Source organism: Panulirus ornatus, chromosome 36, assembly GCF_036320965.1.
Source record: "Panulirus ornatus isolate Po-2019 chromosome 36, ASM3632096v1, whole genome shotgun sequence".
In the NCBI taxonomy this organism is placed as follows: Eukaryota; Metazoa; Arthropoda; class Malacostraca; order Decapoda; family Palinuridae; genus Panulirus; species Panulirus ornatus.
In genome coordinates this window covers 4,778,779-4,792,564 of record NC_092259.1, presented here as the reverse complement: position 1 = coordinate 4,792,564, position 13,786 = coordinate 4,778,779, and the positions used below count along the sequence as shown (strand labels likewise).

General features: G+C 46.1%; 1 protein-coding gene across 1 annotated transcript in view; it reads right to left on the bottom strand.

Annotated features, from left to right (window-relative positions):
* The window catches only part of Pgant5 (polypeptide N-acetylgalactosaminyltransferase 5), an 863,494-nt gene that overhangs the window by 134,890 nt on the left and 714,818 nt on the right, over positions 1 to 13,786 (bottom strand). Inside the window, exons 5-6 of the mRNA XM_071683219.1 lie at positions 5,280 to 6,000; positions 59 to 279 (exon numbers count right to left, since the gene is read on the bottom strand). Coding sequence (XP_071539320.1) covers positions 59 to 279; positions 5,280 to 5,516 — 458 coding nt within the window. The 5' untranslated portion in view covers positions 5,517 to 6,000. The remainder of the gene's footprint in view (positions 1 to 58; positions 280 to 5,279; positions 6,001 to 13,786) is intronic.

The window sequence follows — 13,786 nt, the reverse complement described above, 5'->3', positions numbered from 1 at the left end:
GAGAGAGAGAGAGAGAGAGAGAGAGAGAGAGAGACACTCACTCCTCCAGAGTACTTACCCTTCGAGGCGGACGTCTGGAAGCGATCTGTTGAGGCTGATGGAGTCTGAGGCCAGGAGGTTGAACTGGTTGAGTTTGAACTTCTCCTTCATCAGGGCCTCCTCCTCTGGAGGCGTCCTCACCGGCTTGCCCATCTCTCCCGGAAGCCCCGGCTGTTCTCGCACCGTCGGCATGGGGTCCCACCGCTTCAGCTCGCTGGGAGGGTAGTCTAGATTCCAACCCTGCGGAGGATCGAACGATGGGAAGAGGTTTAGAGAGAGAAAGAGAAGGTGGTACGTCTGTCTCCACTTCGCCACTGTTGAGGCCAACTGATGGTGACTATCTGCAACTCGTGATCCCTCAACCCTTTTTCGAGCACGACGGTTCGTTCGACGACGACCCCCTCTGAGAACGACGGTGGAACGAACGACCCGTGGGTATGATGGCCTGGGTATTTTTGGACCCCGTTTTATAAGGGGACAGGTCAGGTCAAGGTCATGGGGTCGTTAACGTGCCGTGCTCTAAGGGTCATTCCGTCGTGCTCGAAGGGATAACCCACACGTCCTAAAAAACCAATGCAGAGTTCGATAGTTTCCTCCAAAAGTCTCCAATAAATACTACAGCTGAATAAAACAATTTTATGATAATCTTTTACGCTATACATCTCGACCCCACCCTCACATATCCTAGCAACAACCTACCTACATATCCTAGCCTTTTAGATCTACATTCCTATCACTCGTATAACTTAAAACCACCTAAAGGAACCCCTTAAAAAAGAATATCCTAAAAAAAAACCAGTCAAAATAACTAATCGAGAGAGACGTGTATGAACACAGACAAAATATCAAATCTTACGTGCTCGTTTCGGACGCCCAAGAGCACTTCCCAAGCACAAGCAGACGCGACATTTTGAGATAGAAAAAAAATTAATTTACTCCATTGAATTAATTATCAGTAAGAGGCTTAATGGGAGAGGTCCTGCCACTCCAAGAATTACGAAAAGAAGAAAAAAAAAACCGATTAATTGTGGAATCTTCATCCACCCACTTCCATTACCCTGTGTTCTCATACAATAACTAGTGTTTTAAAACCCTGGGGGACAACGGTACGACCCTTGTGCACGACGGTACGACCATCAAGTACGACGGTACGACCCTTGTGCACGACGGTACGACCCTTGTGCACGAAGGTACGACCCTCAAGCACGACGGTACGACCCTCAAGCACGACGGTACGACCCTTGTGCACAACGGTACGACCCTTGTGCACGACGGTACGACCCTTGTGCACGACGGTACGACCCTTGTGCACGACGGTAGGACCCTCAAGCACGACGGTACGACCTATTGGATATAAATGGCATGGTCTTTGACCTTGCCCTTATGGGTACGACCTAAGACCGGGTCATTATGTCTAAGGGTGCTATCTATCTATCTATCTATCTATCTATCTATCTATCCATCTATCTATCTATCCATCTATCTATTCATCTATATTCTTTTTTTAATCATACCTCGATACAAAATTCACATAGACACGGCTCACAAAAATCGTAATCTCCAAAATTATCTGCCTCGAAAGTAATTATGTCCACCTTGGACATTAGATAGAAGAATATTTTTATCTATTATTATTACTATGCATCCAAATATCCAAGGACAACTGCAATATCTTTTCGCTTCACTGGTTCTGGCTTAGGTACGAGCCACTCATCAAATATTGCAACTTTTGCAATCCACTCTCATGCCTTCCATGAATATATCTGCATTCTCCCCTCCTCAAATATCATCCCTAAATAAAAATAAAGGAAAAAAAAAAAATACCGTCTCCTCCACTTTTTTTTTTTTAATGTAAAAATGCATATATATGATTTTCTTTTTTTTAATATTCTCTTTTGAAATGATTCTAGTTTCCTTAATCCCTCGAGCACGGCCGGTACGACCCTTGAGCACGACCGATACGACCCTTGAGCACGACTGGTACGACCCTTGAGCACGACCGGTACGACCCTTGAGCACGACCGGTACGACCCTTGAGCACGACCGATACGACCCTTGAGCACGACTGGTACGACCCTTGAGCACGACCGGTACGACCCTTGAGCACGACCGGTACGACCCTGGAGCACGACCGGTACGACCCTTGAGCACGACCGGTACGACCCTGGAGCACGACCGGTACGACCCTTGAGCACGACCGGTGCGAACCTTGAGCACGACCGGTACGACCCTTGAGCACGACCGGTACAACCCTTGAGCACGACCGGTACAACCCTTGAGCACGACCGGTACGACCCTTGAGCATTTTCTGGTCATGTCCTGGTTTTCTGTCTCAATATGGCCACAGTGTCCTGGTAAACCAACCCAATATGGCCACAGTGTCCTGGTAAACCAGGACAATATGGCCACAGTGTCCTAGTAAACCATCCCAATATGGCCACAGTGACCTGGTAAACCAGGACAATATGGCCACAGTGTCCTGGTAAACCAACCCAATATGGCCACAGTGTCCTGGTAAACCAACCCAATATGGCCACAGTGTCCTGGTAAACCAACCCAATATGGCCACAGTGTCCTGGTAAACCATCCCAATATGGCCACAGTGTCCTGGTAAACCAACCCAATATGGCCACAGTGTCCTGGTAAACCAACCCAATATGGCCACAGTGTCCTGGCAAAGCCGTCCCAATATGGCCACAGTGACCTGTCCTGCTCCCATGTTCGCTGGGCCACACATATTTCCCGTTTTCTCCCCCACACGGGGTCATAAACATTAATCTTTGGCCAGGAATTAATTACCGTCAGCCCATAAGTCTGCTTCGAGGTGGGGGAGGAGGAGGAGGAGGAGGAGGAGGAGGAGGAGGAGGAGGAGGAGGAGGAGGAGGAGGAGAAGAAGGAGGAGGAGGTGGAGGAGGAGGAGGTGGAGGAGGAGGAGGAGGAGGAGGAGGAGGAGGTGGACAAAACCCCTCCCTCCCCCCAAAAAATTCCCCCCTCCCTCCCTCCCTCCTTCCCTCCCTCACCCTCCCTTGTAAGGGTGAGAGGAGGGAGGGAGGGAGGAGGAGGGAGGGGTGATATCTAAGACCCAATCCCCATTCCCTCCCCACACTCCCCATTCCCTCCCCTTGCCCTCAATTAATCAGATCTTTCTCTCAAAATTCATCTTTTTCTTTTTTTGAGGAGGGGGATGGGAGGGGGGGAGGGGGGAAGGGAGGGGGGGAGGGGGGAAGGGAGGGGGGAGGGGGGACTCCTGGTGAATGGCTTGATTAAGTCCTGGGAATAAAAAAAAAAATATTGGCAAACTTCCCTGGAAGACGTGAGGTGGGGGCGCGGCATTGCCCCCCCCCCCGCCCCAGGCCCCAGACCCCCTCCCCCCACTTGAGGAGGGGGTGTGTGTGTCGACCCCCAGACGCCCCCCCCCCCCTCTTCCTCCTCTCCCTCCCCAATATTTGAGGAAACACCTTTCGGGAGAGAGAGATATGAGGGTCATTGTGAGATGGGGGGGGGGGGGTGGGCGAGGAGGGGGGCAGTGGTTGATGTGGGGGGGAGGGAGGGAGGGGAAAGGGGCCAGTGGTTGATGTGGGGGGGGAAGAGGGGCGGGCCAGTGGTTGATGTGGGGGGGAGGGAGGGAGGGGAAAGGGGCCAGTGGTTGATGTGGGGGGGAAGAGGGGCGGGCCAGTGGTTGATGTGGGGGGGGAAGGGAGGGAGGGGAAAGGGGCCAGTGGTTGATGTGGGGGGGGAAGAGGGGCGGGCCAGTGGTTGATGTGGGGGGGAGGAGGGAGGGGAAGGGGCCAGTGGTTGATGTGGGGGGGGGGGAAGAGGGTCGGGCCAGTGGTTGATGTGGGGGAGGGGGTGGAAGAGGTGGAGGAGGTGGTGAAAACACTGCAGCCAACAGGGCTTAATTAAGAAGGAAGGGGGAAGGGGGAAGGGGAAGAGGGAGGGAGAAGGGGGAAGGGGAAGAGGGAGGGAGAAGGGGGAAGGGGAAGAGGGAGGGAGAAGGGGGAAGGAGGAAGGAGGGGGGGAGGGGTAAATTGAAGTGGGACGTCACCTTACAAGACTCAATCATCGTCTGGCAATATAATCAGCTCAGAAATACAACCCCCCGGGGGGCGGGGGGAGCGCAACCCCCTGGTCAACGAAACTCAGAAATACAACCCTGGGGGGCAAGCAGCAGCGCAACCCCCTGGTCAACGAACGACCCAGAAATACAACCCCGGGGGGCAGGCAGTAGCGCAACCTCCTGGTCAACGATGCTGTGATGGAGAAGGGAGAGACACAAAACCTTGTATTGTACAACCTCCTTGTGTGTGTGTGTGTGTGTGTGTGTGTGTGTGTGCAGACGACCCTACTTACAACACACACACACACACACATCACACACACACACACACACACACACACACACACACACACACACACAGAGTAAATGGTTCAGGTTTCAACTTATCCCTCCCCTAATCACCATTTAAAACTTAGTGAAATGAGTTCAAAGCTGCGTTCAGTATACATCCTCGGAGCTCATTCCATATAGTTCCCTCTGGTTGGTTCTCCCCTTCTTCAGGAGGTGGGTGGTTTTTTCCCTCCTCCACAAGACTGTCATGCCATAAACCACCAGGTCTTCTGTTATAAACCACCAGGTCTTCTGTTATCTGGTCTCCCTCACGTATGCCCAGTAGAATTCAGTCTAAAATCTACAAAGATATTATAGCCGGGTTCTACAGACCTGGATGGCTGGGTTCTACAAAGGCTATTGGGTTCTACATGTAAGGGTGGTTTTCGGGTTCTACAGACTTAGGAGGCTGGGTTCTACACTGGGTTCTACACACCAGGGTGGCTGGGTTCTACACTGGGTTCTACATACCAGAGAGGCTGGGTTCTATACACGAAGGAGGCTGGGTTCTACACACCAGGAGGCTGAGTTCTACACACCAGGGAGGCTGGGTTCTACACACCAGGGTGGCTGGGTTCTACACACCAGGGTGGCTGGGTTCTACACACCATGGAGGCTGGGTTCTACACAGCAGGAAGCTGGGTTCTACACACCAGGGAGATTGGGTTCTACACACCAGAGAGGCTGGGTTCTACACACCAGGGAGATTGGGTTCTACACACCAGGGTGGCTGGGTTCTACACTGGGTTCTACACACCAGAGAGGCTGGGTAATGGGTAACAGGTCAAGCAAAGGGGGCGTGGCGTGTAAGAGGTCAAATAAAAAGGGGGTGTGGTTGTTAGAGGTCACGTACCGACAGGTCAACATCGTCGTTGTCGGATTGGTGGTTCCTGATGGCGCGGCCCTTGTGGTGGTCGGCGCGACCCTCCCTGGCCGAGGCCGTGGCCCCGCTCTTCCCGCAGCCCCACCCGGAGCCCGTCGAGCAGTCGCTGTAGTACATGATGACGGCCACGTCCATCACGAACCACACGAGCGACGTCACCAGCACGATCTTGCACGTGTGCACGCGCAGTCTGGACGAGCGGAACATGGCTACGACGGCAGGTGTGGCGGGTGAGGTGGTCGGGTTCGTTCACGCTCCTACCACCCACTGGCGGGGCCGGAGCAGAGTGAGGAGTGTGGTAGCGGCGGTGGAAGTGGTGGTAGAAGCGGTGGTCTTTGGTTGGGGGACGTTGTGGATTTGACGTCCGTGCCCTCAGGAGGAGGACCTATGAGAGGGAGAGGGATGGATGGGCGAGCTATGAGCCTCAAGGTTGACCTCAAGACTCGTAGTGGATCACAGAATATCAGGAAGACTATTAGGAAGATTGAGGTGAGGTGAGGTGAGGTGAGGTGAGGGTGGCTGGTCGTCGGGGGAGGTGTGGTGGCTGGATGGGTGAGGAAGAACAAGGGTGTGTGTGTGTCAGTCAGGTGTGGGAGTGAGGGTTGGACAAGCGTTGGCGAAGGTGGGGCTACAGTGGCCACATCATTACCTCCCGCTGCGCAAGACACGCATCTTCACAACACCTTCGTATCTGTGGAGGAGAAAGGGGGGGAAAAAAATATATTAGTCTAGATCTCCAATGGCGAAAAAAAATCAAAAGTGGCGGCAAACACACCGAATAAATCCATAAACAACAAACATATTGAATAAATCCATAAACGATAAACACACTGAATAAATTCATACACAACAAGCACTCTAAATAAACCCATGAGACACGAACGTCTTAAATAAATCCATTAGCAACACACACTGAATAAACCCATGAGACATGAACATCTTGAATAAATCCATTAGCAACACACACTGAATAAACCCATAAGACACGATCACCTTGAATAAATCCATTAGCAACACACACTCTGAATAAACCCATAAGACACGATCACCTTGAATAAATCCATATGGAATTATGATCTCTACAAAGATGCTAAGAACGAACGCTCCTCACAGCTAAGAATGAAGATCCTCCCCCCTTCCCGCTTCTTAATTTAAGATGGTCTGAGAGAGAGAGAGAGAGAGAGAGAGAGAGAGAGAGAGAGAGAGAGAGAGAGAGAGAGAGAGAGAGAGAGAGAGGTGTCACTCTCGAACTCTTAAGGTGTTTACGGAGAGCTAAATGGGAGAGCGGAAGCAGAAGAAGAAGAAGAAGAAGAAGAAGAAGAAGAAGAAGAAGAAGAAGAAGAAGAACAAGAGGAGGAAGAAGAAGAGGAGGAGGAGGAGGAGGAGAAGGAGGAGGGAGATCAAAATCCAAGAAGAAGAAGAAGAAGAAGAGGAGGAGGAGAAGGAAAGAGATCAAAATCCAAGAAGAAGAAGAAGAGGAGGAAGAGGAGGAGGAGGAGGAAGAGGAAGAAGAGGAGGAGGAATAGGAGGAGCAGCAGCAGCAAAGAGATCAAAATCGGTTCTAATTGCACAAAATCTGACCGACGGAAGAAAATAAAATGTCTTCCACTTACCGACCGAAGAAAAAAAAATATCTGTTCCACTTACATCCATCTGACTAATCAGTCACATCAAAATCGACTTCCAGTGATTCAGATTTGACCAGATGAAAAAAAAAGAAAAATTCGTTCCAATGACACACACAACACACACACACACACACACACACACACACAAGGCCACATGAAAATCTGTCCCAGGTACACAAATCTGTCGGGATGAGGGAAAAAGAAATATATTGAATTCCACTTCCGTCTGACCACACGCAAATCTGCACCACGTAAATAAGCAAATCTACACCACGTAAATAAGCAAATCTACACCACGTAAATAAGCAAATCTACACCACGTAAATAAGCAAATCTACACCACGTAAATAAGCAAATCTGCACCACGTAAATAAGCAAATCTACACCACGTAAATAAGCAAATCTGCACCACGTAAATAAGCAAATCTACACCACGTAAATAAACACAGTCGGCTGTACGAAAAAAAAAAAAAAAAAAAATCGGTTCATCATACATGGATAAAGTAAGCTATACTGGGACCCCCGACGTACACACGCCAAGCTGAATAATACGAGCTGGAGTTATACATATTTAACCTCAGCTGGAGCAGGTTCCAATAATGTGTGTTCAAGCTTCGCTATAATCACTTCCTCTTCTAAATATTTAACATCGCGTCAGGTAATATATATATCTTTTTCCCGGCGGCACGAAATGATATATATATATATATATATATATATATATATATATATATATATATATATATATATATATATATATATATATATATATATATATATATATATATATATATATATATATATTTTTTTTTTTTGACAATCACATGTTTACCAAATGGCGTCCTAGCTTCGTCTCTTCGATGTATTTCAGCTGACTGTTATATTTCTCTCTTGTGTCTCCCCTGATGATGTGATTATTACACGAAAGTGCACTTGGGAACTTTTCGTGTTTCATTTTCCCCGTGGACTCACAGGAATATATATATATATATATATATATATATATATATATATATATATATATATATATATATATATATATATATATATATATATATATATCATAGTCAGTCCTCTGTTCTTAACGCTACCTCGCTAACCCGGGATATGGCGAATATGTATGTTCATACTTGTTCGCAGTTTCCCGCGTTCGTGATGTAGCGGCGGGACAGACGAAGGAAGGAGGCAATCGCTCACATCTAGCTGTCATGTGCAATGCACCGAAACCACAGCTCCCTATCCATAACCAGGCCCCCCCTACAGACCTTTCCGTGGTTTCCCTCGGGCGCTTCACACGCCTTGGTTTAGCCCACTGGCAGCACGTCGACCCCTGTATACCACACCGTTCCCATTCACCCTATCCCGTGCACGCCTTTCACCCTCCTGATGTTCAGGTTTCGATATGTAGATTCACAGTAGTTTGCATCATATCATAAACAGGAACAGGATGGAGAAACTATGTGGCTCTATGAAGATGAGTTGGATATATATATATATAAATCATCAATTTATACGAAGGCATCTTAACTGCCATACAAATCTATGTCATGTTGGCCATGGGATCATTAACACGACTAAAAGGGAAGGGAGCGGGGGGCTGGAAATCCTCCCCTCTCGTTTTTTTTTTTTTTTTTTTTTTCCAAAAGAAGGAACAGAGAAGAGGTCCAGGTGAGGATATTCCCTCAAAGGCCCAGTCCTCTGTTCTTAATGCTACCTCGCTATCGCGGGAAATAGCGAATAGTATGGAAAAAAAAAAAAAAAAAAAAAAAATATATATATATATATATATATATATATATATATATATATATATATGACATCAGACAGACTATTTATCTCTCTATATTGCATTTGCAAATTTGATGGCTTGCCTCCCGTTAAGTTTCAGCTGACAACAGAGGCTGTCGGTGATAAACCAATGTTGTTAATAAATTCATGGCCAGCATAACGTATGGATTTTGTATGGCAGGTCCAAATGCCGGTGTGGGGACAAAATAATTTATATTTCCAATCCATCTCAATCGAGTCATACATACATACAGCTTTGAACGTCCGTTGCCAACCCAACCCCCTCCTCCTCCCTCCTCGGTGTTTATAGATCAATCCACAGTCACGAATATGAATATATCGAGCGATCTAAACTTCAATATTGGATATTCCATGACTATAGCACTGTCTGTTTCAAATGTTAGAATACCTGTGGGACAACATTCTCATAAGGGTGAGAACCTCGGAGGTTCCATGCGCACCTCACGGACGTATGGTATCTAACAGGGGTTAAAATCCTCCCAACAACTCAGTTAAGTTAAAGCTACCGGGTTAAATTTGAAAACTTTACTATCACATTACTTTTAACGCAAACAGGTCATACGAAACGGCTGAAACAGTAAGTTACAAAAATGAACAACACTGGTGCATACAGGTTATACAGTAATGTAACTTTCGGGTTAAATTTGAAAACTTTACTATCACATTACTTTTAACGCAAACAGGTCATACGAAACGACTGAAACAGTAAGTTACAAAAATGAACAACACTGGTGCATACAGGTTTATACAGTAATGTAACTTTCGCACTTATGGCACAACACCAGCAACAAAAACATCCACGCATTAAGCTTGGGGAATGAGCAGAGAGGCGAGGGTTTAAATCATAAAGAAGAAAAAAAGGGGAATGAGAAATAGTATCCCAAACACCAAAATCCAACGCCCGTAATTAAAAAGAATAATAAAAAAAGTTCAAGCCAGGAACAGATGAAAAATGGCCTCATTCGCTCACATCCCCTTCATGTAGGTATCATGTAGGCAGCATAGGGAAACTCTATAGCCCTCTATCCACAGCCAGGATCCATATAAAAGACTTTCTGCGATTTTCCCCTGACTATTTCCCATGCCCTGGTTCAAGCCATTGTCAGCACGTCGCCCCCTTGTATACCACATCGTTCCAATTCTCTCTATCCCATGCATGCCTCTCATCCTCTTGCACGTTCAGGCCCCCAGAGCTCAAAAGTATCTTTTACTTCATCCTCCCATCTCCTTTTGGATCTCCCTCTCCTCCACCTTACCATTGGAACCGCATCATTAGCAAACAAAAACTGACTCATCTCCTATGACCACCCGTCCCACCTCCCAAGCATACAATAGACTCGCCCCTTAGCATTTATCTCCTCCATCACCACATCCGTGAACAGATTAAAGAGGCCTAGTGACATCACACACCCCTTGACACAGGTTCGCTATCACCCTCTTCTCTTCACTCGCGTGCCTCTCTCTCTTCATAAAAAAAAACCCACCTCGCTGCTTCTATAGTTTTCCTTCCACACTATATATTCGTAGCACCTTCCAAATGGCATTTCTATCAACCCTGCCATACGTTTTCCCCTAGATTCATAAATGCCACATGCAAATCCTTCTCTTTCATTATGTGTTTCTCACACAATTCTTTAAAGGAAACACCAGGTCCACAGATCCTCTACCACACACACACACACACACACACACGCATACAAACCCAGACACACACACACACACACACACACACACACACACACACACACACACAAACCCAGACACACACACACACACACACACACACATATACACACACATATATATATATATATATATATATATATATATATATATATATATATATATATATATATATATATACATATATATAAAACCTTCAACTTTGTGATGGTTCAACAAATACACGATGTTTGTACAGTATCAAATGCGATTCATTTCTCTGTCTCTCTGCCAACGTGTCTGGCCAATCGACCAGAAAATTGAACTAATTCATTCTAGCTGTTGATCTACTATGGGGGAAAAAAAAAAGAGATTTTAATCATGTTCTCAAATAAATGATGTTAATCCCGTTTTTAGTCGTACACATATCATGTGATCAATCACCTAAATTACAGAGATAAATTGTAGAGATACATTCGAACCGTTACTTACGTAATCAGTTCTGTAAATCTACGGTGTCACTGTAAATTAATTTACATGTTTTACACGTTGACAATCGCGACTTCCTTTTTTTTCTTTTTCCCCTAATTAAACATAATGATTTTTATTTTCTTAGATTAATAAACCAGTCCTCTTTTTCGAGACTAAAATCAACATGTGTGCAGGAATAACAGACAGGGATAAGAATAAGAAGGCAATGTGTGCGTGCGTGCGAGTGTGTATGTGTGTGTGTGTGTGTGTGTGTGTGTGTGTGTGTGTGTGTGTGTGTCTATCTATTCGTACTATCCCTAACCCCATCTTCGCCATGAAGTTCCAATTCCCCTTTTCTATCCTTCCTTGGTCTATCCATTTGTTTCTCCATACATCTCTCTCTCTCTCTCTCTCTCTCTCTCTCTCTACCTGTACATACATACAGGTCAAAGCGGCCCGTCTCCTCCTAACTCGCCCTACGTCGACATGTACACAACACCGTCTTCTACGTTCCTCATAAAACCAGTTGGTCTCCAATATCTTATACCCTAAAGCACATCTGGCAAGTCGAGATGAAGCTACTGCACCACTCTCGCCACCGTCACCTCCTGAGATCCCTCGTTCCTTGGGTTGCAGTTCGGTACCATATCAGCACTGACGAGGTTTTTCCCTCGATTATCTCCAATATCTTATACCACAAAGCACATCCGGCAATTCGAGATGAAGCTACTGCACCACTCTCGCCACCGTCACCTCCTGAGCTCCCTCGTTCCTTGGGTTGCAGTTCGGTACCATATCAGCACTGACGAGGTTTTTCCCTCGATTATCTCCAATATCTTATACCCCAAAGCACATCCGGCAATTCGAGATGAAGCTACTGCACCACTCTCGCCACCGTCACCTCCTGAGATCCCTCGTCCCCTGGGTTGCAGTTCGGCACCATATCCGAGGCCCCCCCTCCCTAACCTCCAAGCAGGTACATAAGCATCACTATCCCCTACCACTGTGACCATCATTAACAAAATCAGTTCACTACCATCTGAGCGTCGTACGGGGAAAGCCAGACTAACAAGACACCATCGACTGCAACTGTATTCAACGAGGATCATTACTGTCCCTCTGGATTGAATCGCCATCAAATACTCTTTGATGTTCATTGAGGGTTCATGGTCGGGTGCAGACCAACGATCGCGAGTTCCTTTGTCCGATGCCAATCATTACCGAGTGTCTCTTGGGCTAATTGAAATGATTAGAAAGTCTTTCTTTGTACCACCACCTTCGCCCTTACGTCTCCCTCAACGTCCGCCCTTCTCTCTCATATCTCTCTTTTATCTCATAAGGTTTACCTCTCTCTCTCTCTCTCTCTCTCTCTCTCTCTCTCTCTCTCTCTCTCTCTCTCTCTCTCTCTCTCTTTCTCACACACACATTTGTCACCCCCTACGGGAGAAAGACGGGGAAGTCTGGGGGACAGGTTTAGTGCTGTTAGTTAGGGGCTGGTAAACGATGCTGTTGGGTCAAAATGGGTTAGAAAAAAAAAAAAGGAGGAGGGGGGGTGGGTTGGGGCTAGGGAGGGAGGGAGGTGGGGGTAGGGGGCGAGGGAGGGAGGGAGGGGGGAGCTAGGGAGGGAGGGGGGAGCTAGGGAGGGAGGGGAAAAAAAAGGGGGAAGGGGGGATGGGAGATGGAGAGGTGGTCTTCGACAGGTTATAATGGGAGACTTGACGGATGACGGGCAGCGGGTGTGTGGAGTTGTGCACGTGTGTGTGTGTGTGTGTGTGTGTGTGTGTGTGTGTGTGGGTGTGTGTTGGGAGGAGGGGGAGGGGGGTGGTGGCCGGTGTACGATGTGTTTTTCCGAAAATTCGCAAGGAATTTGAAGTTTTGCAAGATTACAATTAATCCCACAACTATCACTACATACAATAACAACAACAACAACAATAATAATAATAATAATAATAACAATGATAATAATAATTATAATAATAATAATAATAATAATAATGATAATAATAATAATAAAAATCATAATAATAATAATAATAATAATGATAATAACAACAATAATAATAATAACAATAATAATAATAATAATAATAATAATAATAATAACAATAATAACAACAATAATAATAATAATAACAATAATAATAATAATAATAATAATAATAATAATAATAATAATAATAACAATAACAATAATAATAATAATAATAATAATAATAATAACACTTTTCTTTAGACTCAACGGCTTCCCTCACCTTAGCGAGGAGGCGTCGAGAGAGAGAGAGAGAGAGAGAGAGAGAGAGAGAGAGAGAGAGAGAGAGAGAGAGAGAGGGAGAGCCTCATTTGCATACCCCCATTCTCTAGGCATAATCAATTAAGCGCCAAAACCATAGCCTGCCATCTGCAGCCAAGGCCCCACAGGATACTCCATAGTTTACCTTGACTGCTTTACGAGCCCTGGGGTTCAAGCCTACCGACCAGCACGTCGTTCCCCGTATACCACAACGATCCAACTCGTTCTATCCTATGCACGCCTCTCACCCTGCTGAGTGAAAGACCAGACTCTGATATCCAACTGCCATTTTCACGAATTCTTAATAATAATAATAATAATAATAATAATAATAATAATAATAATAATAATAATAATAATATTTATCCCTGGGAATAGGGGAGAAAGAATACTTCCCACGTATTCCCTGCGTGTCGTAGAAGGCGACTAAAAGGGAAGGGAGCAGGGGGCTGGAAATCCTCCCCTCTCTCTCTCTCTCTTTTTTTCTTTTTTTATAATTTTCCAAAAGAAGGAACAGAGAAGGGGGCCAAGTGAGGATATTCCCTCAAAGGCCCAGTCCTCATCCTCTGTTCTTAACGCTACCTCGCTAATGCGGGAAATGGCGATTAGTGTGA